The following is a 27714-nucleotide window of genomic DNA, read 5'->3' on the forward strand; positions in this document are numbered from 1 at the left end:
AAACTATCTGGTGGAAAATGACATCATGGCCAAGACTTTTTATTTAAAGACAAACGTCAAACCTCTTATCAGAAACTATTTTTGTAAACTTGAAAAAGAAGCAGTAGCACGTCATCCTGAGAGACATTGCCCAAAACTTCAAAAAGTTAATTATAAATTCAGGTACAGGTAGCGACTGGAGCAGACAGAGAAAGTCACTAGACAGGAGGAGATGTCGTCGTAGGTGCAGCGTGCAGGAGGACCCTCCTTTGTCCGATGCCTATTGCTAGACCTCAGGATGGAGGAGATTCTGTGTCACCCTTCCCTGGTCTCCTCCCAGATCGTCTCGATTGCCATATGAACACTAGTGTATGAAATGGTGATGTGAAGACCGATTCGAGGTGTTATAGTGTGACAGTAACAGTGAAACGGTGCAAATATCGAATACGAAAAGGGTCTTCTACAGGAAGATGTATTAGTATTAAATTTTGCTTAGAGGGATTTTATATGGTAGTGTTATAAATTTATGTTTTTTGAAATCAGTACTGTTAAGTTTTGGGATAACTTCTAAGAATGATCCGAGTGGAGAACCACGAGATATTTGAATTTTAATTCGGCTTATCGATGTGAATTCGTATGAGACAGAGGCAGGATCGGACTGCAACGGTCGCGTAGCAGTGCAGTGATGGCCACAAAAACTCAAGTCACCGGTGGTGTGGACACTGGGAGGGCTCGAATGCTGGTGGAGTTACAAAACTGTGTCCCAAGCAAAAATACTGCACACTGCATACTACGATCTGTTGGGAAAGTTAATGTGAGTGCACAAGGACAGAGGAAAAATAGTGCAGGAGAATGCTATGTGTTGCTATCGTTAGGAAGTAGTAGAAATTCCATCAGATATACCTCAGAGAGTGTCTCCCGTGGAGGAATCGATGTTAAGTCGTTAGAGTATGAAAAGCATTACCAGTTTTTAAATTGGATGAGATGATGTTACTATCTCCCAGACTAGTCAAAAGAAGAGGTGACGCACCACTGTTAGAGAAGAACTCCGCTCGCCGTTATGGCATATAAGCTTCGATTTCGCGCATTTTACGTATCAGCACATAGAGTTGCATGGGAAATGAATTTTTTTTTTTTTGGTATTGCTAAAGTATACTTTGGTTTGTGACTTAGACGATGTCAGACAATGCGCAATAGTACTGCATTGTACTGCAATAGTAAACAATAGTACTGCAGCTCATCTGGTGCCCAATAAGAGCATATACTTATGGGAAAAAGATATCAGAGCAGCAATGGAAATCGACACTGTACACATCTTAATGTGGCTGGCAAGCCTGTTGACATGGGGCTGGGGAGGGTGCTAGTGGCAGAGGGCATGGATCACATCTCAGTGGTGCCCCCTCAGTCTACCAGTAGATTGGGGTTCACTAGGCATGGCCTGCACTTGAATAGGTATGGGAAGGGGAGGCTGGCAATGATTATAGATGACAGTGTAGTGGGTTGTGGTGGGATCACTCATGGAAAGATTCCTGTAGTAGTTGATGTTAGAGCTGCTACTTTTTTAGATTGAAATCAGCTGCCTGAAGGAAGTCTCTTTAACTAAGGAATCACCTTCAGAGGACGTCATGTTTCCATGTTTAGGGAAGCAAAGAGGTAGTGGTATGCAAAGAGAATAGCTAATTCACGGGATAAAATTAAAAGCATGTAGTCAGATGTGAAGGAAGTGTCTGGCCAGCAGCAAAAGGTTAATGATATAAAGTCAGTTTCTAGTAAAAATAATTCTCTTACTGATAAATCAGATATATGTAAAGTATTTAACAGTCATTTTCTGAACATTGCTGGTGAATTAAATAAAAATTCTGTTTCTACAGGGAATCATATAGCTCTGAGATTCAGACAAGGGGGAGATTAGGTAAATAACTAAGCCACTGAAGACTAAGGACTCTCATGGATATGATGGAGCGCCTAGAACAATATTTAAGTATTGTGCTGGACATGTCAGGCCGGTATTTAGTCATATTTGTAATTTTTCCTTTTGGAGTGGTGAGTAGTAAACGATTAAAGTACTCAGTAGTAAAGCCGCTTTGTAAAAATGGAGAAATGGATAATGTAGACACTTTTAGACCTATTTATATGCCATCAGTGTTTGCTAAAGTTATTGAAAAGGCTGTGTATGTATGGATAATTGATCATTTTATATCACATAATTTGCTATCACATGTACAGTTCTGCTTTAGAAGTCGTTTAATGACTGAAAATTCTATATTCTCTTTTGTGTGTGAGGTACTGGATGGGTTACATAAAAGGTTTAGAACGCTAGGCATATTTTTTTGATTTAACTAAGGCGTTGTGTTGATCATAAAATATTGCTCATGAAGTTGGACCATTATGGAATATGAGGAGTAGCTCACAACTGGTTCACCTCTTACTTTAACAACAGACAGGAAAAGGTCATTATTCACAGTGTTGAGAATGGCGGTAATGTGGGGTCTCAGTGGGGTAAGCTCAAATGGGGGGTGCCCCAGGGATCACTGCTGGGGCCAGTTGTGTTCCTTATTTGTTTAAATGGCCATGCCCTGTAGTATTACAGATACCTCTAAAATATTTCTGTTGGCTGATGACACTAGCTTGGTAGTAAAGGGTGTTGTGTGCAACATTATCTCGGTTTCAAATAGTGCAGTTCATGACAGAAGTTCATGGCTTGTAGAAAATAAACTAACGCTAAATCTCCATAAGACTCAGTTTTTACAGTTTCTAACACACAGTTCAACACTACCCGACGTTTTATTTTCTTAGTATGGCCAGATGGTTAGTGAAACTGAATAGTTCAAATTTATAGGTGTTCATATAGACAGAAAACTGTAGTGGGAAGCCCACAATCAGGATCTTGTTCAAAGACTTAATGCTACCATTTTTACCACTCGAACGGTATGTGAAGTAAGTGATCGTTCGACACGAAAATTAGTTTACTTTGCTTATTTTCATTCGTTTATCTCATATGGTATTCTATTTTGTGGTAATATATCCTTTTACAATGGTAAGTCTTCCGATTGTAAAAGGATATTTTTGGCTCAGAAACGGGTGGTTCGGGCAATAAATGATATTATTTTGTGAACCTCTTGTCAATCCCTGTTCATTAGTCTTGGTATTTTGACATTGGCCTCTTAATATACATATTCTTTTCCGTAGTTTCTTGTTAACAATATCAGCTTATTACCAAGAGTAAGCAGCTTCTGCTCAGTTAATACTCACCAGAAATGAAACCTGCATCTGGATCGGACTTCCTTAACTCTTATGCAGAAATCTTAACAGTTATCCAAGCGCTTTCAAATCGAAACTGAAGAGTTTCTCACGGGTAACTCCTGTTGAGGAATTCCTTGAAAAATTAAGCTGATTCTTATGTTATATGTTGAGTGCGTTTACTTAAACATATGGCTTGTGTTTTTTTTGGGTTCATAAACATTTTACTTTTATCTGTTTTTACTTTTATGTTGTAATTTCAAGTACTGACACGTTCCATGACCTTGGAGATTTGCTCCTCAGTTTGCTCCTATGGGACTTGATGTGTAAATAAATAAATGACATCTCCCTGTTGTAGATCTCAACACGATAGAGTGGAATGACTGATGAACGTGTAGAGCTGTGCCAGGCTTTGAGTTTGCATCAAGTGCATCGCTACATGAGCCTGCACCACCGACTGAGCCTCATCTATGTACGATGCGAGTGTCACTGTACTTTTCATCATCTTCCTATCCAAAATGCATGCTTGCAGATCATCTGGAGGAGGGGAATTCTTAGGATTTTTAAGTAGGCTGGTGTATAGGACATGCAAATGTCCTTATATAAAATCAAACAACGCGTGGGTATGCAGAAAAAATGAACAGATACATTGGGAAAATATCAAAAAACATGGAAAAATGACATGAAATCGGTAAAAATCGAGGAAAATCTGGTATATTTACGACAAATTGGTGCGAAATTACCTCAAATGGAGGAAAATACGACAAAATATGCAAAATCGTGAAAAGACTTGTAAAATTACCTAAATTGACTAAGAATAAACAAAATTAGAAAAAAAAGTACCACGTAATGCGGGGAATGATGTGGGTTGGGGGTACTAAAAAACTCAGGACTGAGAAAAGCTTAAGAACTATGCTCTGACTGTACTCTCTTTTAACCCTGCCCCTCCCCCTGTAATCAATGTTGGTTTTGGTAATGCATAATTCAGCAAAGTATTACACAGTGGTGTCATAATAAAGCATGCAAGACATGTCTATCCTAATCCATAACTGTGTTATCACACATGAAGTCGAATATAGATACAGGTATTACCGACTTACAGCTGCTTCTCACACAGAATGATATTCCGTACGTATAAAGGAGATGAATCAATGCGTTTATCAGACTTAAGCCATCCCCATAGGGTCCTGTAGGACAGTGGAGCAATGTCACATATATCACCTTTAATAATATGACGGGGGTGTAATCGAGGGACATATTGCCATATTGTCCTACACATGAGGAAAACTACTTAATATCAGACCAAGACATCTTTGTGCAAGAGGAATGTTACCAGAGCTGTGGTAATGTTACTGTAAACAACAATGAAGCTGGTACATATCCTTTGACTACTGATTGTGATGCTTACTCCATCATAAGAAGCTGCTACTTGCTTGTGTGCGCTTTCGTGCAGCAAGGCGTGGATGGTACCTCAATGTATCAGCTATTACAACTATTCATGTCGGTTTTTCCGCGCTCTGTTTCCTGGCGAGAAATAGTTGCATCCATCAAAACCAATACTGCTACTACTAATGATAAACATGACTGATATGGGAAGTCTGATTGAGGGTACATTCATTTCCAATATAAAAATACGAATAAAATCCATTAATTTCCTAAGAGATAGAACACCAGTCTCCTGACTTCGTTCTAGCTGGTTTATAAGCAGCTCGAGCAGCGGGTATGCACTGACAATGCCTTCCTAGGACAACAGAATAGTGTAGAAGAAATTAGTGTTATTATTTTGGAATTTGTCACTATAGCGATTAGGTTAGGGCATTTGCCGTGTGGTTTTATGTCTGATGACGGACTCATATATCCTGCATTAGAGTATTAAGAGCATTGCTTTCTGCACGATTAGTATTTCACAAACCATATGGTTTTAACATTGTAGCATTTTTAAGTGCAGAACCGTGTAACTGTAGGAGTGTCTGTTAATGCTCTATCATAATTTCTCTTACGCTGGTGCCTTGCTGGTACTGACTCCAGACAGTAGAATAATTCTTCAGAATTGATAACGCCATTGATTCACGTGAAATGTTTCAAATTCCGTCCATCTGGATCTCCATCATGTGTAAACCATATGTTTATTCTTAACTTTCTATCACTGCAGCACTCCTACGTCTATTATACAGCGATAAGAGGTGATACTCTAATTGAAACGCACACATCTGGAGATATGTCGTGCATGTAGATGGTTGCCTGGAGTAAGATTGATGTTACAGGGAGGATTGGTCAAGTTGTAACGCCGGAAATGCATATCCTCCTATTTCCATCTATTGTACTATAATTTCTTTTCCTTATTTTTGTTACCAGAATATATGACATTTCTGTGTCTTTACATATTGTAATTGTTTTACTATTTGTATATATATATTTATGCATTTATGTCGATGTATAATTGGTTTGTTTCGTAAATATTATTTGTATTTTTACGCTGGGTCTTGCCTAGGGAAAACTGCTATCGAACGATTACATCGATAGGTCGTGTGAAGACTCAAAGTGTGTAGGATCTTTGGTAGTGTTAACTCTGCCGCGTGGAGCGCGGGCAGAGCTGAGAGAGTCTGGCTGGAGTAGCGAGTGGAGCAGGTGTGTTGTGTGACGCTGCCGCGAGTTGCCGCGCTTTCGGGGTTTGGCAGCATGTAATTGCGCTCGGCTCGCGATGATAGTTTCTGACATGGTGTCGCGGACGGGAAGCATTAGCTGGCGCACATCAAGAGCCCGTTTCGCCTGGTGACCGTGTCGAGAAGAAGGCGCGCCAACATCCAGCTTCTGCAACAGCGACGGCCGACAATGAGTGACTGTCGCCACCTCCTCGATCGACGGCTTCAAACCTTCAATCAACCAACAAGGAAGACTAAAAGCACGTAAAGTTTCAGAACTGTATGGCAGACCTCAGCTTCTCAAATTGTTCCATTTGCCTCGCAAAATTACAGCAACTTAGCATGAACCTTTGTTGCTCATTGTCCCAATTGCATTGCCAAGCAGGGTCCCTTCCTTTTCCGAAATGAGCCCGAGGGTCGTTGAAATTCAAACGCCAGCATCATTCGATTTCACTGCTTTAATTTCAAAGTTCAGCTGGCTACAATATTTAGATTGCACAAGCACAAATTAAGAGTGCGAGTTTGTTACCGTATTTTAGTTACCTGTGACTGCAGCTCAGCTTGGTACGTACTAAATTTTACTATTGTTAATTGTTCAGAATCATTTAATTCAAGTTCAAAGTTAATTCTCTTATTTCTAAATTGCGTAGATTCAAGTAGCTTTTGAAATGATTGTTGAGGTAGTCCAAGACTAACCTTATTTTACTGAATGTCGATGTGCTTCAGAAAGAAAGCCCACTATTAACTTCAGTCACTAAATTAACTTTCGATTTTCCAGTTTTATTAATTCTTTTGCTAAATTAAGTCAGAGTGTAGCGAAATTTATTACTTCTGACAAACTTTCAGTTTTCACACTACACGTGTCAACCTTCAGTTGCCACACTTCTAGTGCTAATTATATGTGTAATTACCTTTCTTTTTCAGTTACTATAGTAATTGTCCTTAGGACTGGCGACCGTAATTTCCCCCAAATCTCAAATATCTATTACCGCTAGTTAATTGTTAACGTAACGGCCGCACATTTACTTTCTTCATTAACTTTACCCCTTTTCAAAATTAATTTCCACCAGTTTCATTTGCATTTTTCCTTTCATTTAGATGTAACACTTTCCTCCCTCTTTACCGACAGGTTAACTTCGGTGACGATTGCTTTTCCAAAATTCCCATTAGGTACATGCGGTTTCATTTTTCACTGTCATTAAGGTCGATAAGTGAGGGGGAGGTTACACGTGGCGACCTGGTGACAGGACAATCTTCGGATTTGAGGTTGTTCTGGACACGAATTTTGTATGTTGCAAATCTCGTAACGAAGTACTGGTTACGTACAGGCCGTTACGTCAGAGAGAATAAGTAGTGGGAGTAATCCTAATTATATTTGAGATTTGGCATTTATATTGAAAATTATTAAAATTAGTGAAGGCAACAATTGCCAAAATTTGGTAGACTTGGATACGGAACAATCGGTCGAACAGTGGGAAATGCGCACCGCGGTACCCATTGTTCAGGGGCAGGCGGCTAGCATGAAAGACGCGACCGCCGAAACGCAACAAAGAGCAGAAATGGAATTCCAAACTTTAGAAAATGTTTCGGAATCGGAAGTGAAAATCAAATCTGAATCCCTTGATGACGAATACGGGGGGAAAATTAAAGAGGAAGCCGCTGGGGAAGTAAAACCGGTAGTTTCCGGGAATTTAACTGATTTATTGAATGTTTTGATTAACGAAATCAAGAGTCAATCGGTCAAGCAAGAAGATCAGGCTGCCAAGCAAGAAGCTCAGTCTGAAAAATTTGAACGGATGCTAGACAATCAGAACAAAGCTATTAACGTTGTTATCAACAATGTTGGAGTTGTTAACACAAAAGTTGATAAAATCGAAGAAGTTATTGTTGTAATTAATACCGAAATCGGTAATCTTAAACAGGAAGTGATAGGCGTTCAGGCGGAAATTGCGAGCATAAATACTCGTTTTAATTCTGAAATTAGCAGAATCGAGAAAAGTGTAGGAGAATCAGTTGCTCCGATCATCGAGAATAAGGTGACGGAACAAATTCAGTTAGTGAAAAAAGAGGATCAAAAGAAGGTGGAAACTTTAAAGGCTTTAGTATCCGAAGTAGATACCAAAGTGACGAAGCAGGCTAATACCTGCGAAGAGAAAAAAAGGGAAGTAGAAACGCTTGCGACAACCACTTGCCAAGTAATTACGAGAGTGTCGGAATTAGAAAAGAAACTTGACGAAAAACAGAGCTATGTGCCAATCTATGCACATAGTTCGGAATTGTTGACAAAAGAGGAGCGGTTCGACCCCTTGAAAAAAGGCGGTATACACGCGACGGATTTCATTAAGAATTGTGAAAGAGTTTTACCCAGATCATGGACTGATGAGAGAAAAATTAATGCTATTATTGATGTGTTGGCTGGTGATGCCAAGCGTTGGGGCTTAAACCTCAACATTACGAACCTGACTTTTGACGAATTTAAAAATTTGTTTCTGGCTGAATACTGGTCAGCGCAAAAACAGCAAAGTGTCTGGCGCGAATTTGTCGTATCGAGGCCTTTCGATGCGAATTCGCGCGGTTCGATGAAGGAGTTTTGTGAGGGCTGGATCCGCAAGTTGGAATATTTGCGTGACCGCCGCTCGGAATCCGAAATAGTCTGGGAACTCTACAAGAAGCTTCCAGATGATACAAAACGATACGTAGGAAGCAATTACAGGACAATCAATGATTTCCTGGAAAGAGTGGAGGACGAGGAAAATTGGCGCAATAATCGCGACAGTGGCAGAGGCCGTGGTAACAACAACGGGTACCACAGCAACCACAACAACGATAACCACGGGAATAATGCATACCGCAACCATGGCAGCAATAACAATAATGGTTCGGACCGTAATAACAATCGGTACAATGCAAATAATAACAGGAATGACGGAAACCAGTATCATACTAACGTGATACGGGCTTCACAGAATAGTAATAACGCCAGAGGGTGTGATCAGCCGCCTCAGCAGCATCCGGGGAGCGTATCTGCTCGGACGAGACAGGGAAACCATTAGCCGCGCCGGTGAGGGGCCGACCAGGCGTGGAGAAATTTTGGCGGCCCAATAACAGGAGAAAACCCAGGTGTCGTCGTTATGAAAATTCCGTGTGGAATAATCAACGGCGGGAGAGTGTGCCAGTGTTAGGAGAAAGGAGTGCGCCCACAAGTAGTAGATCAGCTGTATACACGGCAGTAGAAAATACATTCACTGTCAGTGAGAACAATTTAAGTAGTGTTCCGGAAATCGATTATAAAGTGGCAGCTGTAATACCCAGAGCGGAACTGGAGATTGAGTTTAAGAATGATTCGCAATTGTCGAGAGAAGGTCAGATGTCGGATAAAACGTCCGTCATCGAGCGAGGGGATGCAGAGAGGGATGAGGTCTGGTTAAGGCAGTTCGGTCGCTTATACGACGAACTGAGAGATTATAGGGGTCTGTATGGGAGAAGTGTTTTGGGGAGCGCGTGCAGGATTTGCCGCGTCTCGTCCCGCAGGAAGATAGTGTTTGTGAAATGATAGAAAGTTCTGGCCCTAACCGGCAGACTTTACTAGAAATAGTTGATGTTAATGGGGAGCACGAGCAAGATTCGTCGTGTCTCGTCCCACAAGAGTTGGATGTTGAAGTGGTAACGGAAAGTTCTGGCCCTAACCGGCAGACCTTACCGAAAGTCGTAGTGGTAGAAGTAGCCGACCCATCCGATGCAAACCTCCGGTTTAAACATTGCGAGAGTATTAAGGAGAAAGATTACGAAAATTTTAGTAATAGCCGGACACGATTGGCAGAAAAGCACATAGATTACAGCGTGTATGAGGTTAGAGCTGACATTATACAGTCAGACGATAACAGTGTGGGTTGCGCAGATCTAGAGGAAGTAATTGCAGATACTACTGGGCACATTTCTCCACGTAGATTGGCAGATGAGATCAATCTGACTAAAGAGGAATCAACGAAGGTGGCAATTAGTGAATTGATAGCAATGCAACACTCACTAGTTGATGAGTTACAGGAAAAGGTTTCGGTATTGGAGGCGAAGCTACAGACTAAGCCTCAGGACAGACGTGTTGAAATTAAAACTATGTGAACAGAGGCTGAAAAAGCCGCCAGACAAGCCGAATTTAGGATCAAAGCCGGATGGTTTTTTTCTGGAATGACCTGGATATAGACGAGGATTTACTGTGGGAAAATAATGAAACAGTCGAGGACAAGTGTAGACAGATAGTAGTGTCTGTTAATATGCACGACCTACAACTAAACGTGTTGATGGACACCGGTGCAGAACTGAGTGCTGTATCTGGGAAAATATTTGAGTTACTGAAAGACAGACCTGGCATCGTAGTTATGCCAGTAACAGGAGTGAAAATTATCGGTGCTACTGGGAAGGCCAGTAAACCGGTCACAAAACAGATTTTTGTCAACTTCGAGATATGTGGGGCACGATTTGAGCAAGAGTTTGTCGTCGTGCCAGACTTAACTACGGAAGTAATTATCGGGTTAGATTGGCTATTAAAGAATCGTGCAGTCATTAATTGCAAAAGCAAAACTTCGACATGTACGTCGCAAGATAAAACAATAGTAGTTAGATTTGACGAGGCAGGAGACTGTGTGCATAGGCAATACCAGCCTATACACATTGTTAACTGGCCGGATGCTATTGACGTAGGTATGAATCTGAACTACTGTAATGTGAAGAATCTCGGCATTGACAATAATGTAGAAAGTGAATTGGAAAGTATTGTAGACGGTGTGTCAAACGTAACACACGAACAAAGACGAGGCCGACTTTCCCGTACCTATTGCCATCTCAACCATAGGGCATGGGGCAAATATGAAGCAGAATTTAAGAGAATTATGAACACCTTGAGACATGATTCGACGGAATTTTCTCCAGAGGAAATCCTGTTGGATGACAGAAGTAAAAGTTTAGTGGAAGAGATAATCAAATTCCCTCCACGGATTAACATTAGTATTGGTGTGAAAAAAGATCGTTTGCGAGAAGTAATGAAGCTAAAAGCCGATGCTCGCATACGTTGTCATGACGCTAAAGTGCGTTTTGCTAAGTTTGCAATCGGAGACTTAGTACTTGTAAAAGCTCATGAGAAATCGAGCGAGATAGACAATGAAATCTCTAAATTTAAGTTTGTTTATAATGGACCATATAAAGTCATTGGTATACCTCACACAAATGATTATTGCTTAGAGTATCCAAGCTCTGGAAAACTATTAGGTATACAGAATATTGTAGACTTGAAATTGTACCAACCAAGGATTGATTAATACCACAGAATGGGTAATTTGTACAGTATGTGAATATAGAGTGTAAGATTTAACGATTTGCTAGAGTGCCATGCTTTTGACTGACCAAGGTCATTAAAGAAGTTGTAATTAATAAGTAATTAATTCTGATTAATCAATTTAATTTTAATCAATTTAATCATGATGTAATCAACTGAAAAATCCAAGCTGCTAGTTTAAGTTTTCAGCTGAGTCACAGTAGATTAAGTAATGTAAATATGATTTTGTAAATAGCTGTAAGATTCCATAAATATGTGATTTACTAGTCATTGCCGATGTACTTAGACGCTGTTTTAAGTTTCAGGCTAGTACATGCGTGTGATGATGGACAGTGTTGAGTTATCCACTGTGATAGTGTTTATGGACTCCTTGAGATTACTCGGGAGTGAGTTTTTCCTAAAGAATTCAGTGAAACGGACATTCTGGAAATGCCGTTACAAGGGCGAGAGAGATCAAGCGTGCCGCACAGGCGGGCGCAACAATACTGGCGGGGCGGAACCGCTGTCGGCTCTTGTGCCGCTGTCGGCTCTTGTGCCGCTGTCGGCTCTTGTGCCGCTGTCGGCTCTTGTGCCGCTGTCGGCATTCTTTGTACTTGCAAGTACGGAAGGCGGAGTTGTTTTTCTTCCCGGACAGCTGATATGAAAGAATTCTGTTGTCAATATTCATGTTTTTGCCGATCTGCTGTATATTATTTTCTTGTTTAGCGTTAAGTGCACACTCATGACGAGAATATTAATTATGAAAAGTTTATATAAAATACGTATTATATGTAATTAATTATTAATTTGCGTATTTTGGTATACCTATTTTCTACGACCATGTAATCTGATTAATTTTGTAAATAGTATTCCATTTCTTAATACTGCTAGGAATTTAGATTTTAAGAATAGCTAAACCATTTTCTATGTTTTCTATGAATTTTAATATGTTGTCAACCTGTTTTATTTTGATCAAGATGACAGAGTGGAATAAGATCAGGAGTGTCTCCACTCAATTATTATCGTCTAAAAATTGGTTTATGGTTAATTAGGCGAATGCTAAATTTTGTTGATGTTTTGAGCATATGCATTTCCGCTGTTTCTTTTTTTTTGGACATTTTCTGAGTCTGTTTACGTTACACGAACATCCTCAGACAATGTGGGGCATGTGTAACGCCGGAAATGCATATCCTCCTATTTCCATCTATTGTACTATAATTTCTTTTCCTTATTTTTGTTACCAGAATATATGACATTTCTGTGTCTTTACGTATTGTAATTGTTTTACTATTTGTATATATATATTTATGCATTTATGTCGATGTATAATTGGTTTGTTTCGTAAATATTATTTGTATTTTTACGCTGGGTCTTGCCTAGGGAAAACTGCTATCGAACGATTACATCGATAGGTCGTGTGAAGACTCAAAGTGTGTAGGATCTTTGGTAGTGTTAACTCTGCCGCGTGGAGCGCGGGCAGAGCTGAGAGAGTCTGGCTGGAGTAGCGAGTGGAGCAGGTGTGTTGTGTGACGCTGCCGCGAGTTGCCGCGCTTTCGGGGTTTGGCAGCATGTAATTGCGCTCGACTCGCGATGATAGTTTCTGACATGGTGTCGCGGACGGGAAGCATTAGCTGGCGCACATCAAGAGCCCGTTTCGCCTGGTGACCGTGTCGAGAAGAAGGCGCGCCAACATCCAGCTTCTGCAACAGCGACGGCCGACAATGAGTGACTGTCGCCACCTCCTCGATCGACGGCTTCAAACCTTCAATCAACCAACAAGGAAGACTAAAAGCACGTAAGGTTTCAGAACTGTATGGCAGACCTCAGCTTCTCAAATTGTTCCATTTGCCTCGCAAAATTACAGCAACTTAGCATGAACCTTTGTTGCTCATTGTCCCAATTGCATTGCCAAGCAGGGTCCCTTCCTTTTCCGAAATGAGCCCGAGGGTCGTTGAAATTCAAACGCCAGCATCATTCGATTTCACTGCTTTAATTTCAAAGTTCAGCTGGCTACAATATTTAGATTGCACAAGCACAAATTAAGAGTGCGAGTTTGTTACCGTATTTTAGTTACCTGTGACTGCAGCTCAGCTTGGTACGTACTAAATTTTACTATTGTTAATTGTTCAGAATCATTTAATTCAAGTTCAAAGTTAATTCTCTTATTTCTAAATTGCGTAGATTCAAGTAGCTTTTGAAATGATTGTTGAGGTAGTCCAAGACTAACCTTATTTTACTGAATGTCGATGTGCTTCAGAAAGAAAGCCCACTATTAACTTCAGTCACTAAATTAACTTTCGATTTTCCAGTTTTATTAATTCTTTTGCTAAATTAAGTCAGAGTGTAGCGAAATTTATTACTTCTGACAAACTTTCAGTTTTCACACTACACGTGTCAACCTTCAGTTGCCACACTTCTAGTGCTAATTATATGTGTAATTACCTTTCTTTTTCAGTTACTATAGTAATTGTCCTTAGGACTGGCGACCGTAATTTCCCCCAAATCTCAAATATCTATTACCGCTAGTTAATTGTTAACGTAACGGCCGCACATTTACTTTCTTCATTAACTTTACCCCTTTTCAAAATTAATTTCCACCAGTTTCATTTGCATTTTTCCTTTCATTTAGATGTAACACTTTCCTCCCTCTTTACCGACAGGTTAACTTCGGTGACGATTGCTTTTCCAAAATTCCCATTAGGTACATGCGGTTTCATTTTTCACTGTCATTAAGGTCGATAAGTGAGGGGGAGGTTACACGTGGCGACCTGGTGACAGGACAATCTTCGGATTTGAGGTTGTTCTGGACACGAATTTTGTATGTTGCAAATCTCGTAACGAAGTACTGGTTACGTACAGGCCGTTACGTCAGAGAGAATAAGTAGTGGGAGTAATCCTAATTATATTTGAGATTTGGCATTTATATTGAAAATTATTAAAATGAGTGAAGGCAACAATTGCCAAAATTTGGTAGACTTATATACGGAACAATCGGTCGAACAGTGGGAAACGCGCACCGCGGTACCCATTGTTCAGGGGCAGGCGGCTAGCATGAAAGACGCGACCGCCGAAACGCAACAAAGAGCAGAAATGGAATTCCAAACTTTAGAAAATGTTTCGGAATCGGAAGTGAAAATCAAATCTGAATCCCTTGATGACGAATACGGGGGGAAAATTAAAGAGGAAGCCGCTGGGGAAGTAAAACCGGTAGTTTCCGGGAATTTAACTGATTTATTGAATGTTTTGATTAACGAAATCAAGAGTCAATCGGTCAAGCAAGAAGATCAGGCTGCCAAGCAAGAAGCTCAGTCTGAAAAATTTGAACGGATGCTAGACAATCAGAACAAAGCTATTAACGTTGTTATCAACAATGTTGGAGTTGTTAACACAAAAGTTGATAAAATCAAAGAAGATATTGTTGTAATTAATACCGAAATCGGTAATCTTAAACAGGAAATGATAGGCGTTCAGGCGGAAATTGCGAGCATAAATACTCGTTTTAATTCTGAAATTAGCAGAATCGAGAAAAGTGTAGGAGAATCAGTTGCTCCGATCATCGAGAATAAGGTGACGGAACAAATTCAGTTAGTGAAAAAAGAGGATCAAAAGAAGGTGGAAACTTTAAAGGCTTTAGTATCCGAAGTAGATACCAAAGTGACGAAGCAGGCTAATACCTGCGAAGAGAAAAAAAGGGAAGTAGAAACGCTTGCGACAACCACTTGCCAAGTAATTACGAGAGTGTCGGAATTAGAAAAGAAACTTGACGAAAAACAGAGCTATGTGCCAATCTATGCACATAGTTCGGAATTGTTGACAAAAGAGGAGCGGTTCGACCCCTTGAAAAAAGGCGGTATACACGCGACGGATTTCATTAAGAATTGTGAAAGAGTTTTACCCAGATCATGGACTGATGAGAGAAAAATTAATGCTATTATTGATGTGTTGGCTGGTGATGCCAAGCGTTGGGGCTTAAACCTCAACATTACGAACCTGACTTTTGACGAATTTAAAAATTTGTTTCTGGCTGAATACTGGTCAGCGCAAAAACAGCAAAGTGTCTGGCGCGAATTTGTCGTATCGAGGCCTTTCGATGCGAATTCGCGCGGTTCGATGAAGGAGTTTTGTGAGGGCTGGATCCGCAAGTTGGAATATTTGCGTGACCGCCGCTCGGAATCCGAAATAGTCTGGGAACTCTACAAGAAGCTTCCAGATGATACAAAACGATACGTAGGAAGCAATTACAGGACAATCAATGATTTCCTGGAAAGAGTGGAGGACGAGGAAAATTGGCGCAATAATCGCGACAGTGGCAGAGGCCGTGGTAACAACAACGGGTACCACAGCAACCACAACAACGATAACCACGGGAATAATGCATACCGCAACCATGGCAGCAATAACAATAATGGTTCGGACCGTAATAACAATCGGTACAATGCAAATAATAACAGGAATGACGGAAACCAGTATCATACTAACGTGATACGGGCTTCACAGAATAGTAATAACGCCAGAGGGTGTGATCAGCCGCCTCAGCAGCATCCGGGGAGCGTATCTGCTCGGACGAGACAGGGAAACCATTAGCCGCGCCGGTGAGGGGCCGACCAGGCGTGGAGAAATTTTGGCGGCCCAATAACAGGAGAAAACCCAGGTGTCGTCGTTATGAAAATTCCGTGTGGAATAATCAACGGCGGGAGAGTGTGCCAGTGTTAGGAGAAAGGAGTGCGCCCACAAGTAGTAGATCAGCTGTATACACGGCAGTAGAAAATACATTCACTGTCAGTGAGAACAATTTAAGTAGTGTTCCGGAAATCGATTATAAAGTGGCAGCTGTAATACCCACAGCGGAACTGGAGATTGAGTTTAAGAATGATTCGCAATTGTTGAGAGAAGGTCAGATGTCGGATAAAACGTCCGTCATCGAGCGAGGGGATGCAGAGAGGGATGAGGTCTGGTTAAGGCAGTTCGGTCGCTTATACGACGAACTGAGAGATTATAGGGGTCTGTATGGAAGAAGTGTTTTGGGGAGCGCGTGCAGGATTTGCCGCGTCTCGTCCCGCAGGAAGATAGTGTTTGTGAAATGATAGAAAGTTCTGGCCCTAACCGGCAGACTTTACTAGAAATAGTTGATGTTAATGGGGAGCACGAGCAAGATTCGTCGTGTCTCGTCCCACAAGAGTTGGATGTTGAAGTAGTAACGGAAAGTTCTGGCCCTAACCGGCAGACCTTACCGAAAGTCGTAGTGGTAGAAGTAGCCGACCCATCCGATGCAAACCTCCGGTTTAAACATTGCGAGAGTATTAAGGAGAAAGATTACGAAAATTTTAGTAATAGCCGGACACGATTGGCAGAAAAGCACATAGATTACAGCGTGTATGAGGTTAGAGCTGACATTATACAGTCAGACGATAACGGTGTGGGTTGCGCAGATCTAGAGGAAGTAATTGCAGATACTACTGGGCACATTTCTCCACGTAGATTGGCAGATGAGATCAATCTGACTAAAGAGGAATCAACGAAGGTGGCAATTAGTGAATTGATAGCAATGCAACACTCACTAGTTGACGAGTTACAGGAAAAGGTTTCGGTATTGGAGGCGAAGCTACAGACTAAGCCTCAGGACAGACGTGTTGAAATTAAAACTATGTGAACAGAGGCTGAAAAAGCCGCCAGACAAGCCGAATTTAGGATCAAAGCCGGATGGTTTTTTTCTGGAATGACCTGGATATTGACGAGGATTTACTGTGGGAAAATAATGAAACAGTCGAGGACAAGTGTAGACAGATAGTAGTGTCTGTTAATATGCACGACCTACAACTAAACGTGTTGATGGACACCGGTGCAGAACTGAGTGCTGTATCTGGGAAAATATTTGAGTTACTGAAAGACAGACCTGGCATCGTAGTTATGCCAGTAACAGGAGTGAAAATTATCGGTGCTACTGGGAAGGCCAGTAAACCGGTCACAAAACAGATTTTTGTCAACTTCGAGATATGTGGGGCACGATTTGAGCAAGAGTTTGTCGTCGTGCCAGACTTAACTACGGAAGTAATTATCGGGTTAGATTGGCTATTAAAGAATCGTGCAGTGATTAATTGCGAAAGCAAAACTTCGACATGTACGTCGCAAGATAAAACAATAGTAGTTAGATTTGACGAGGCAGGAGACTGTGTGCATAGGCAATACCAGCCTATACACATTGTTAACTGGCCGGATGCTATTGACGTAGGTATGAATCTGAACTACTGTAATGTGAAGAATCTCGGCATTGACAATAATGTAGAAAGTGAATTGGAAAGTATTGTAGATGGTGTGTCAAACGTAACACACGAACAAAGACGAGGCCGACTTTCCCGTACCTATTGCCATCTCAACCATAGGGCATGGGGCAAATATGAAGCAGAATTTAAGAGAATTATGAACACCTTGAGACATGAATCGACGGGATTTTCTCCAGAGGAAATCCTGTTGGATGACAGAAGTAAAAGTTTAGTGGAAGAGATAATCAAATTCCCTCCACGGATTAACATTAGTATTGGTGTGAAAAAAGATCGTTTGCGAGAAGTAATGAAGCTAAAAGCCGATGCTCGCATACGTTGTCATGACGCTAAAGTGCGTTTTGCTAAGTTTGCAATCGGAGACTTAGTACTTGTAAAAGCTCATGAGAAATCGAGCGAGATAGACAATGAAATCTCTAAATTTAAGTTTGTTTATAATGGACCATACAAAGTCATTGGTATACCTCACACAAATGATTATTGCTTAGAGTATCCAAGCTCTGGAAAACTATTAGGTATACAGAATATTGTAGACTTGAAATTGTACCAACCTAGGATTGATTAATACCACAGAATGGGTAATTTGTACAGTATGTGAATATAGAGTGTAAGATTTAACGATTTGCTAGAGTGCCATGCTTTTGACTGACCAAGGTCATTAAAGAAGTTGTAATTAATAAGTAATTAATTCTGATTAATCAATTTAATTTTAATCAATTTAATCATGATGTAATCAACTGAAAAATCCAAGCTGCTAGTTTAAGTTTTCAGCTGAGTCACAGTAGATTAAGTAATGTAAATATGATTTTGTAAATAGCTGTAAGATTCCATAAATATGTGATTTACTAGTCATTGCCGATGTACTTAGACGCTGTTTTAAGTTTCAGGCTAGTACATGCGTGTGATGATGGACAGTGTTGAGTTATCCACTGTGATAGTGTTTATGGACTCCTTGAGATTACTCGGGAGTGAGTTTTTCCTAAAGAATTCAGTGAAACGGACGTTCTGGAAATGCCGTTACAAGGGCGAGAGAGATCAAGCGTGCCGCACAGGCGGGCGCAACAATACTGGCGGGGCGGAACCGCTGTCGGCTCTTGTGCCGCTGTCGGCTCTTGTGCCGCTGTCGGCTCTTGTGCCGCTGTCGGCATTCTTTGTACTTGCAAGTAGGGAAGGCGGAGTTGTTTTTCTTCCCGGACAGCTGATATGAAAGAATTCTGTTGTCAATATTCATGTTTTTGCCGATCTGCTGTATATTATTTTCTTGTTTAGCGTTAAGTGCACACTCATGACGAGAATATTAATTATGAAAAGTTTATATAAAATACGTATTATATGTAATTAATTATTAATTTGCGTATTTTGGTATACCTATTTTCTATGACCATGTAATCTGATTAATTTTGTAAATAGTATTCCATTTCTTAATACTGCTAGGAATTTAGATTTTAAGAATAGCTAAACCATTTTCTATGTTTTCTATGAATTTTAATATGTTGTCAACCTGTTTTATTTTGATCAAGATGACAGAGTGGAATAAGATCAGGAGTGTCTCCACTCAATTATTATCGTCTAAAAATTGGTTTATGGTTAATTAGGCGAATGCTAAATTTTGTTGATGTTTTGAGCATATGCATTTCCGCTGTTTCTTTTTTTTTGGACATTTTCTGAGTCTGTTTACGTTACACGAACATCCTCAGACAATGTGGGGCATGTGTAACGCCGGAAATGCATATCCTCCTATTTCCATCTATTGTACTATAATTTCTTTTCCTTATTTTTGTTACCAGAATATATGACATTTCTGTGTCTTTACATATTGTAATTGTTTTACTATTTGTATATATATATTTATGCATTTATGTCGATGTATAATTGGTTTGTTTCGTAAATATTATTTGTATTTTTACGCTGGGTCTTGCCTAGGGAAAACTGCTATCGAACGATTACATCGATAGGTCGTGTGAAGACTCAAAGTGTGTAGGATCTTTGGTAGTGTTAACTCTGCCGCGTGGAGCGCGGGCAGAGCTGAGAGAGTCTGGCTGGAGTAGCGAGTGGAGCAGGTGTGTTGTGTGACGCTGCCGCGAGTTGCCGCGCTTTCGGGGTTTGGCAGCATGTAATTGCGCTCGACTCGCGATGATAGTTTCTGACATGGTGTCGCGGACGGGAAGCATTAGCTGGCGCACATCAAGAGCCCGTTTCGCCTGGTGACCGTGTCGAGAAGAAGGCGCGCCAACATCCAGCTTCTGCAACAGCGACGGCCGACAATGAGTGACTGTCGCCACCTCCTCGATCGACGGCTTCAAACCTTCAATCAACCAACAAGGAAGACTAAAAGCACGTAAAGTTTCAGAACTGTATGGCAGACCTCAGCTTCTCAAATTGTTCCATTTGCCTCGCAAAATTACAGCAACTTAGCATGAACCTTTGTTGCTCATTGTCCCAATTGCATTGCCAAGCAGGGTCCCTTCCTTTTCCGAAATGAGCCCGAGGGTCGTTGAAATTCAAACGCCAGCATCATTCGATTTCACTGCTTTAATTTCAAAGTTCAGCTGGCTACAATATTTAGATTGCACAAGCACAAATTAAGAGTGCGAGTTTGTTACCGTATTTTAGTTACCTGTGACTGCAGCTCAGCTTGGTACGTACTAAATTTTACTATTGTTAATTGTTCAGAATCATTTAATTCAAGTTCAAAGTTAATTCTCTTATTTCTAAATTGCGTAGATTCAAGTAGCTTTTGAAATGATTGTTGAGGTAGTCCAAGACTAACCTTATTTTACTGAATGTCGATGTGCTTCAGAAAGAAAGCCCACTATTAACTTCAGTCACTAAATTAACTTTCGATTTTCCAGTTTTATTAATTCTTTTGCTAAATTTAGTCAGAGTGTAGCGAAATTTATTACTTCTGACAAACTTTCAGTTTTCACACTACACGTGTCAACCTTCAGTTGCCACACTTCTAGTGCTAATTATATGTGTAATTACCTTTCTTTTTCAGTTACTATAGTAATTGTCCTTAGGACTGGCGACCGTAATTTCCCCCAAATCTCAAATATCTATTACCGCTAGTTAATTGTTAACGTAACGGCTGCACATTTACTTTCTTCATTAACTTTACCCCTTTTCAAAATTAATTTCCACCAGTTTCATTTGCATTTTTCCTTTCATTTAGATGTAACCCTTTCCTCCCTCTTTACCGACAGATTAACTTCGGTGACGATTGCTTTTCCCAAATTTCCTTTAGGTACACGTGGTTCAATTTTTCACTGTCATTAAGGTCGATAAGTGAGGGGGAGGTCAATAAGTCTAATGTGGGATGAATCTGTCAATCTCCTATTTAATCCTTCGAATGCAAGAATACTCTGTAACACCCATCCATAGAGGGAAAGATAGCCAGTTTTAATCATAAATTGTGCACTATGATTGATGTACTGCAAATAAGTAGATAATTGTGTCAGTAAAAGACACTGTCTGGTATACTTTGGTGTATATGGCCAAATGGAGATACTGCACAGTCGCAATCTAGTATATGCTACTTGAATAGTAGTGGAGGTGATTTAGCAATGATGCAGAATTTGGGAAGCATTCTGCCACATCATTGGTTGAAGTTGAAATTAAGGAGCAACTGGTAAAATTCTTAAATTGATCACACTATCAACTGCAGTGTTTAATACAGTACATCATCCCATACCAACGGTGTCTTTCTCATACCATCTGTCTGATGGTATGCTGCTGATTACCACATAATGATGGACTGGCATCAACTTGGTTGAGACATAGAGAGCCTTGGCAGAAAACATATCTGTTACTTGTCGCTGTGGAGCATGAGATTAAATGTACAGGTCATCATCTTCAAACAGTTGTTTTCAGGCATTCCTAAATGATGCAGATTCACATGTTTTTTCTTTCCACCAATAAGAAAATGGTACCTCTTTTCTCTAGTACCTCACTCATGGTGTGAACGGCACCTTCCCGAAATGGTCAACACTGAAACATTAATCACTGTAAAATTAGAAAACAATACTCTTAAAAAAAAGGTTCAATTGGTTCTGAGCACTTTGGGACTTAACATCTAGGGTCATCAGTCCCTTAGAACTTAGAACTACTTAAACCTAACTAACCTAAGGACATCACACACAACCATGCCTGAGGCAGGATTCGAACTCGCGATAGTAGCGGTTGCGTGGTTCCAGACTGAAGCGCCTATAACCGCTCGGCCACAGCGGCCGGCAATGATCTTCAAAACAGAACACGAAGACATCCACTACCCCATCACTGTGGAAGACGAGATTAACTATACAGGTCATCACCTTCAGATAGCTGTTAGAAACACTCTACAATGCCGCAGACTCCTCCAGTTTCCATATGTTGCAAAGTCTTCCACATTCTTGCCAGTGAGAAATGTCATGTCTGTGTTTCATTTCTACAAATCTGTGTATTGTGGAAGTTGCATAGTTTACACGATGCAATGCTCAACTTTCTGTAAGAGCCAGTGGATCAAAATATGTTAATGCCAGTTTAGCTCCTGACACTGTCCTCGAAGTCATGGTAGAAAAACAATGTGTAAAGTGATGTACAGAGCTGTAGTCATACACTGCATGGATGCATTAGAGCTGAAAAAACAATGTTTTAAACTGATTATGACCAAACAATACGGGAACCCTGTCTTGTGATTGATGGTCTGTTGGATAAGATCATTTTCCAGTACCATTGATAAAAATTTACGCACATCTGTGCAAGCATCTTTGACCATTGGTGACCTACTCCAGTGGAGCGGCACATGTATATGTAATATGCTCCATATCAACACACAGACAGTATTTGTTTTTCAGTATATTGGAAGAGATAGATGCAGTAATATCTTATAAGAGGTTCTATTACAAGGGGCAGTGTAGCTGGTTAAAGTTTGAATGTAGATAGTTCTTTCCAAAATACACCGATTTTGCTCATAAAACTAATAGAAATGGGCTGTATCTGTCTTCATGGGATCATTACTGTTTTTATTATCATTGTCACCACTGCATGTTTAAAAGTAGGTATTACCGCAAGTACTATGTCATTTCATACTTCATAACCTCTAATTATAAAGTAGACACCACTTGAGTTATACCTCATTGTGGAACTAGAAATGATAGTGTTTCTTCCCGACATGTGAGAAACTTCTGTGAAGCAGGCTGTGATGATCGAATTACCTGCAAAACTAGAACACAAGAATCAGCTGTATGATTGAAACTTTACACACATATCGGTAGAGGTAAGTTCTGGATCAAAACTGTCAAATGTAAGCATGCAGGCAGTATTTGATTTCGATGTATTGCAAGAAAGAGATACAGTAAAGTCTTATAGGAGGTTCTATTTGTTTTGTAAACGCCACTGTGATACGGCATTGCATTGGTAAAGCAGAACCTGCCAATATGTACAAAACATGAATGTCCTCTTGAATTATTGTTAATTGTGGTCAAACGTAGAATAATTGTGTTTTTTTCAAGATGTGACTAAATGGTGTGACAAATTGTATTCTGTAATGTTATTTCACGTGTCTGAAAAGTCTATGATACACATGTGCATGACTGTTTATTTATGGACACTGATTTGAACGCGAAAGACACTCTCAGGCCGTGTAATTTGTCCATCAAACTGAAAGAAATTCCATAACATGGATGTGTTTTCTTCGGAGTTAAAATCCTCGCTTTTTATTTACTCTGATGACGCTTTAGAAATAACGAGGATATTCTACAGTGATCGGTATTTTTCGCTTCAAAGTAGTGGAAGCTTTTCTTCCCAGTTTTATGCAGGGTGAACATATACAGGAGATGTATAGCTCGACCTAAGAATTTTGGTCATCTGTAATGTAGCAGAGCACTTCGTTGGATGAGATGCGAATTGCATCCTGCAGTTGAAGTAATAGCTATACCGATTTTGCTCACAAAACTAAAACTAAAGGGGCTGCGTCTATTTTTGTGGAAAGAGTACATGTTTACCTCTTAAATAGATGCTCGATTATAGGAGCTATGTTGACCTCAAATACAGTTGTTACAATGCAGTGATTCCCCAGAATATTGGGCACTTTACAGGGTGGTGCATGGTTGCTTCATGCTTTGTGATGGTGAAGGACCATTACCTCAAAGCGGTCAGTGACCATGGCGAGCTCATTCACTATCGGAAGGCTCAAAATAGTTCAAATGGCTCTGAGCACTATGGCACTTAACATCTGAGGTGATCAGTCCCCTAGAACTTAGAACTACTTAAACGTAACTAACCTAAGGACATCACACACATCCATGCCCGAGGCAGGATTCGAACCGCTCAACCACATCGGCCGGCCACTGGCGGAAGGGCGATAGAAAAATCGCGAGGTGTTTGGGCTAGCAGTTGACTGTTTGAAAAGTCTGTGTCTCCACCGTATATGCAAGGAGGGTGGGAGGGAGGGGGAGCGATGAGGAAAGGTAAAAGGACCTCTGATCTCGGCAGTTTGTGATTGTATCTCAAGGAGAACACACATTCAGCTGCCGCCCATGTGCAGTCTTTTGGGTTGACGATTATCCCCAGTACATGTGTTACATTATGACCCATTCATTACGAGTGCTGGTTTTTTCACGACAGTTTCGATATGTAATTAGAACACTGAAACATTTTCCGTCAGTTGCAGTAGCGTGTTTTGGCTTCAGTGAGCTGGACTGCAGCGTGAGGCGTCTGTAGCGAACACTGACATAAAACAGTGACAGATACAGGCCTCCCCTGTATTTTTACAGGCTACACTTATTATGTCCAACACCAGTATCTCACGAGTTGAAAATATTTCCCCCCAAAAATAAAAATAATAGTACCTCACACTCCAACCTTTTTTTCCCACAAGCCTGTAACTGAAGGGTAGAGTTTGAGTGCATCTGCCACTAGTTTCGAGTGGTACTGTGAAGTTTTTCCCAGCAGGCTAACACCAGTTGTATGGTATCATCAATTTCTGAACTGTATTGCGATTTTAGGCAGTTCTTGTGTAGCGCTGTGCATATATTTGTGTAATGAGGACTGATGTTTATGATTACTTACATAATTAGGACTGATCTTTACTTCAGTTTCCCAACCAAAACAAATAAAGCACACTAACCTAACCGTCCTCTCCTGCATCTGGACAGTTTCCAAGTGATGGAGGGGGTGCACTTGGGTTTTCCATCCAGAAGGACATGGTTCGAGTACAGGAAACGGCACATTTCCCGCCAATTCCCGGGTGGGTGGTGTGGTGGGATCTGAGCGCATTCCTGGGACAAAGAAATTCCCACCAAAATTCGAAATTCCTCCAAAAATTCGAATTTGCCGCCGAAATTTCCGCCAATAGTGTAGGTGATGGAAGGATTGAGAGGTGAGGGACAGGGAAGCCACATGCAGGCTGAGGTAAACACATGATGTCATTTGGGGGTGGGGGTGGGTGTGGATGGGTGGGTGGGAATGAAGCTAGTTGATTGATCAGTTTAATTAATTTGCTTAGAAGTTCGACAGCAATTTGATTTGAAAACTTCGCTGACACAGTCATCTACCTACTACTTACGTGGAGTGAAAGAGTGAGAAATGAAGATGTTAGGAAGGAACTTGGAACAGAGAAGTTGAATGACAGAACTTAGAAGAGTAGGGGATATAGAGTGATTAGCAAAATGAATTATGGAGGCAAAGCTTGAGGGCAAGAGTAACACCATGAGCGAGATGGACTGACTCGATGTAGACCAGTATAAAGAGGTAGAATCTAGACTGGAACAAAAGTTATAGAAGAAAAAGTACCATAGATAACACAGTCTGGCCCGAAACTAGATAAAGAGAAACGAAGACGGAGACAAACTGATGTGGATGTAATTAAGAATTCTTCAACAGAGCGTAAATTATAGCTAAAGTAAATTAAATTAACTCATTTTTCTGAATATTAAGATTTTTGTTTGTTACAACATTGGGAAGTTCCACGTATCAAAAACGTACCTGCGATCCAAAGGTTAACATCTACGATTTCGTTTAAAGTGCACAATAACAAAAAACAATGGGTTGATTTTACTGTGAGACACTATGTTTCCGTTGATAATTGGGAGACCTTGTCTCTTATGGATTTGAAATATTTCAGTATGAATCAATTCTTTATTTTAATATTTTGACATAAATAGCAAACTTCTTTAGATTTTGAAGTAAATATCGCTCACTGTGCACTGCACATATTTCTTTCGTTCATGTTACGTAACATCATCATGCGTATAAAGATTGTTTAATCGGGTCTGTTCTTCAGCTGGACTAGCATCCTTTCTGGGACTACAAAAATTATTTAGTTTTTCTTTCGCACTGTGTTACTTGCGACTGCGCTTTTTCACTAAATTGCGCTATAATTCGTTTGGAAGGAGAAAGTTATCTGGCAGGCAACGATTTGTATACTTTCGTCCGAAATTTTGGAAGAGACTGTTTTATTTACTAGACCTTCTATGTATACACTTACAAGTTAACAATTCTCGACAATGAATCATTTCCCGCGATAGCGCGCGTTGTGTGATATGAATACTTACATATTTTAAGAGACGTAACTGTAAGAAAACAAGTGGACGTGTAGATAAGTATAGGGAAGTACAGTGGTATAATTGTAAACGATAAGGTGTACATGCATTTTCTTGGAATACAAGTGATAAAATGCGATATACTAACTGTCCGTCTACGACTAACAAACGCGTGGATGGTGTATTACAGCTAAAAAAGCATGAACGGTGTGTCGCGCACCGAATCAGTGTCTGCACGGCCATACGCACAACTGCAGCGATGCGAAACCTTGCTCACGAAGGCGATTCCATTACTTTTCAGGTACGGCCAAAATAGTTTACTCGCTTCATTTTGCGTTACTATATGGGAAATTTTAGGAAGGCTCTGCCTTATGCTAACCTCACGCCGATGTTTTAGCTTTATCAATAATAAGCTTCCAGCCCCAAATTATTTAAAGAATCGAACTCCCTTGCCTTGTTAATGTGTTAAAAATGTGACACCATTCATGAAAAACATTTGTGGTTGATAATTATGTTGGATTGTATTAATTACAGTATATTCACCGACAGAGAATGAAAATATATAGAAAAGGTTTGAAACTATATCGAAAGTCTGTTTGAAGGGGCTAATTACTCTCAATATCAAACAGTGAATGAGTATAGTGTGAGTAATTTCTGCTCCGTTTTTCTCGTGTCCTCTTGCTTATGAGGTGACACCTTCTGAACTACGTGGAGTACAGTGATATAGTTTTGCAGATACATACAGTGGTGACTCATGCTGAAGTTTTACTACATGAACAGCGAAAATGTAGTAGGCGATTACCATTTTTCCTTTCATTATTTTGTGGTAGGGTGCGAGGGAAGGGCAGGGGTCGACAAAACAGTTTCTAAAAGGTTTGAAATTGTATTTATTGTTTGTTGGAAGTTGCTAAGTCCTCTCAATCTCAAATGCTGGATGAATATAGTGCAGGGAGTATGCGTGTCCTGCCTCAAGATTTGTAGATAGTTTCCAGCTTTAATACTTGACTTATTGTGTAAAAACCTTCAGCGTAAGATTGTACCTCTTACTGAGTAGATTATGACAGTGTTTTAAATTTTTCTATTTGGTGAATAATTACATGAAATACTGGAACTTCAGTTCCTTTGAAAACTGATAGATAGGCATTCTGCAAGGACGCCCGTGCGCTATCCACCATTTTCGTTTTCGTAGTTTTGTAGTATAAATGGTCGTCTTTCGCCTTCTGAATAAATTTAAACTGATCCACTTTAATGTGTGCATCTTGCGGTATATTATGTAAACTGGTGACCCTTCTGAAAGTTCGTCAGTGTTGCTGGTAACATAAATTTTATGAAATCATCTCATACGATTGCTGCTAGCGTATTTCACACAATATTTTGTATCTGCTTTCTTGTAAACGATCCTCTGTAGCTGATGACTACATCTTCTGACACATAGCACTTCCACAATTAACATGGGACCTCACTTTTCCGACCACATCACAGTAACCTAGAACTGAACGCTCTGTAGGATATTGAGCGAGCGTATCATTCACAGATAATCAGTATGTGTTTTTCTATTTGTGGTAAGTTCCTATGAGACAAAACTCCTGAGGTCATCGGCCGCTAGGCTTACACACTACTTAATCTAACTTAAACTAACTTACGCTAAAGATAACACAAACACCTATGGCAGAGGGAGGACTCGAGTAATATGTTACGCTGTATACCCAGATGGCTATTGAGAGTGAATGTTTCTAGTTGCGAATGTC

The 27714-nt window shown here is 40.3% G+C and overlaps 1 protein-coding gene across 2 annotated transcripts in view; it reads left to right on the forward strand.

Annotated features, from left to right (window-relative positions):
• The window catches only part of LOC126473484 (solute carrier family 22 member 7-like), a 514289-nt gene that overhangs the window by 300945 nt on the left and 185630 nt on the right, over nt 1–27714 (forward strand). Inside the window, exon 1 of one of the 2 annotated variants that reach the window (XM_050100559.1) lies at nt 26178–26267. The exons of the other annotated variant lie outside the window; for it this stretch is intronic. Coding sequence (XP_049956516.1) covers nt 26226–26267 — 42 coding nt within the window. The 5' untranslated portion in view covers nt 26178–26225. Of the gene's footprint in view, nt 1–26177; nt 26268–27714 lie in introns of those variants that run through there. 2 annotated transcript variants of the gene reach the window in all.

This window comes from Schistocerca serialis, chromosome 4 (genome assembly GCF_023864345.2).
Source record: "Schistocerca serialis cubense isolate TAMUIC-IGC-003099 chromosome 4, iqSchSeri2.2, whole genome shotgun sequence".
Lineage (NCBI taxonomy): Eukaryota > Metazoa > Arthropoda > Insecta > Orthoptera > Acrididae > Schistocerca > Schistocerca serialis.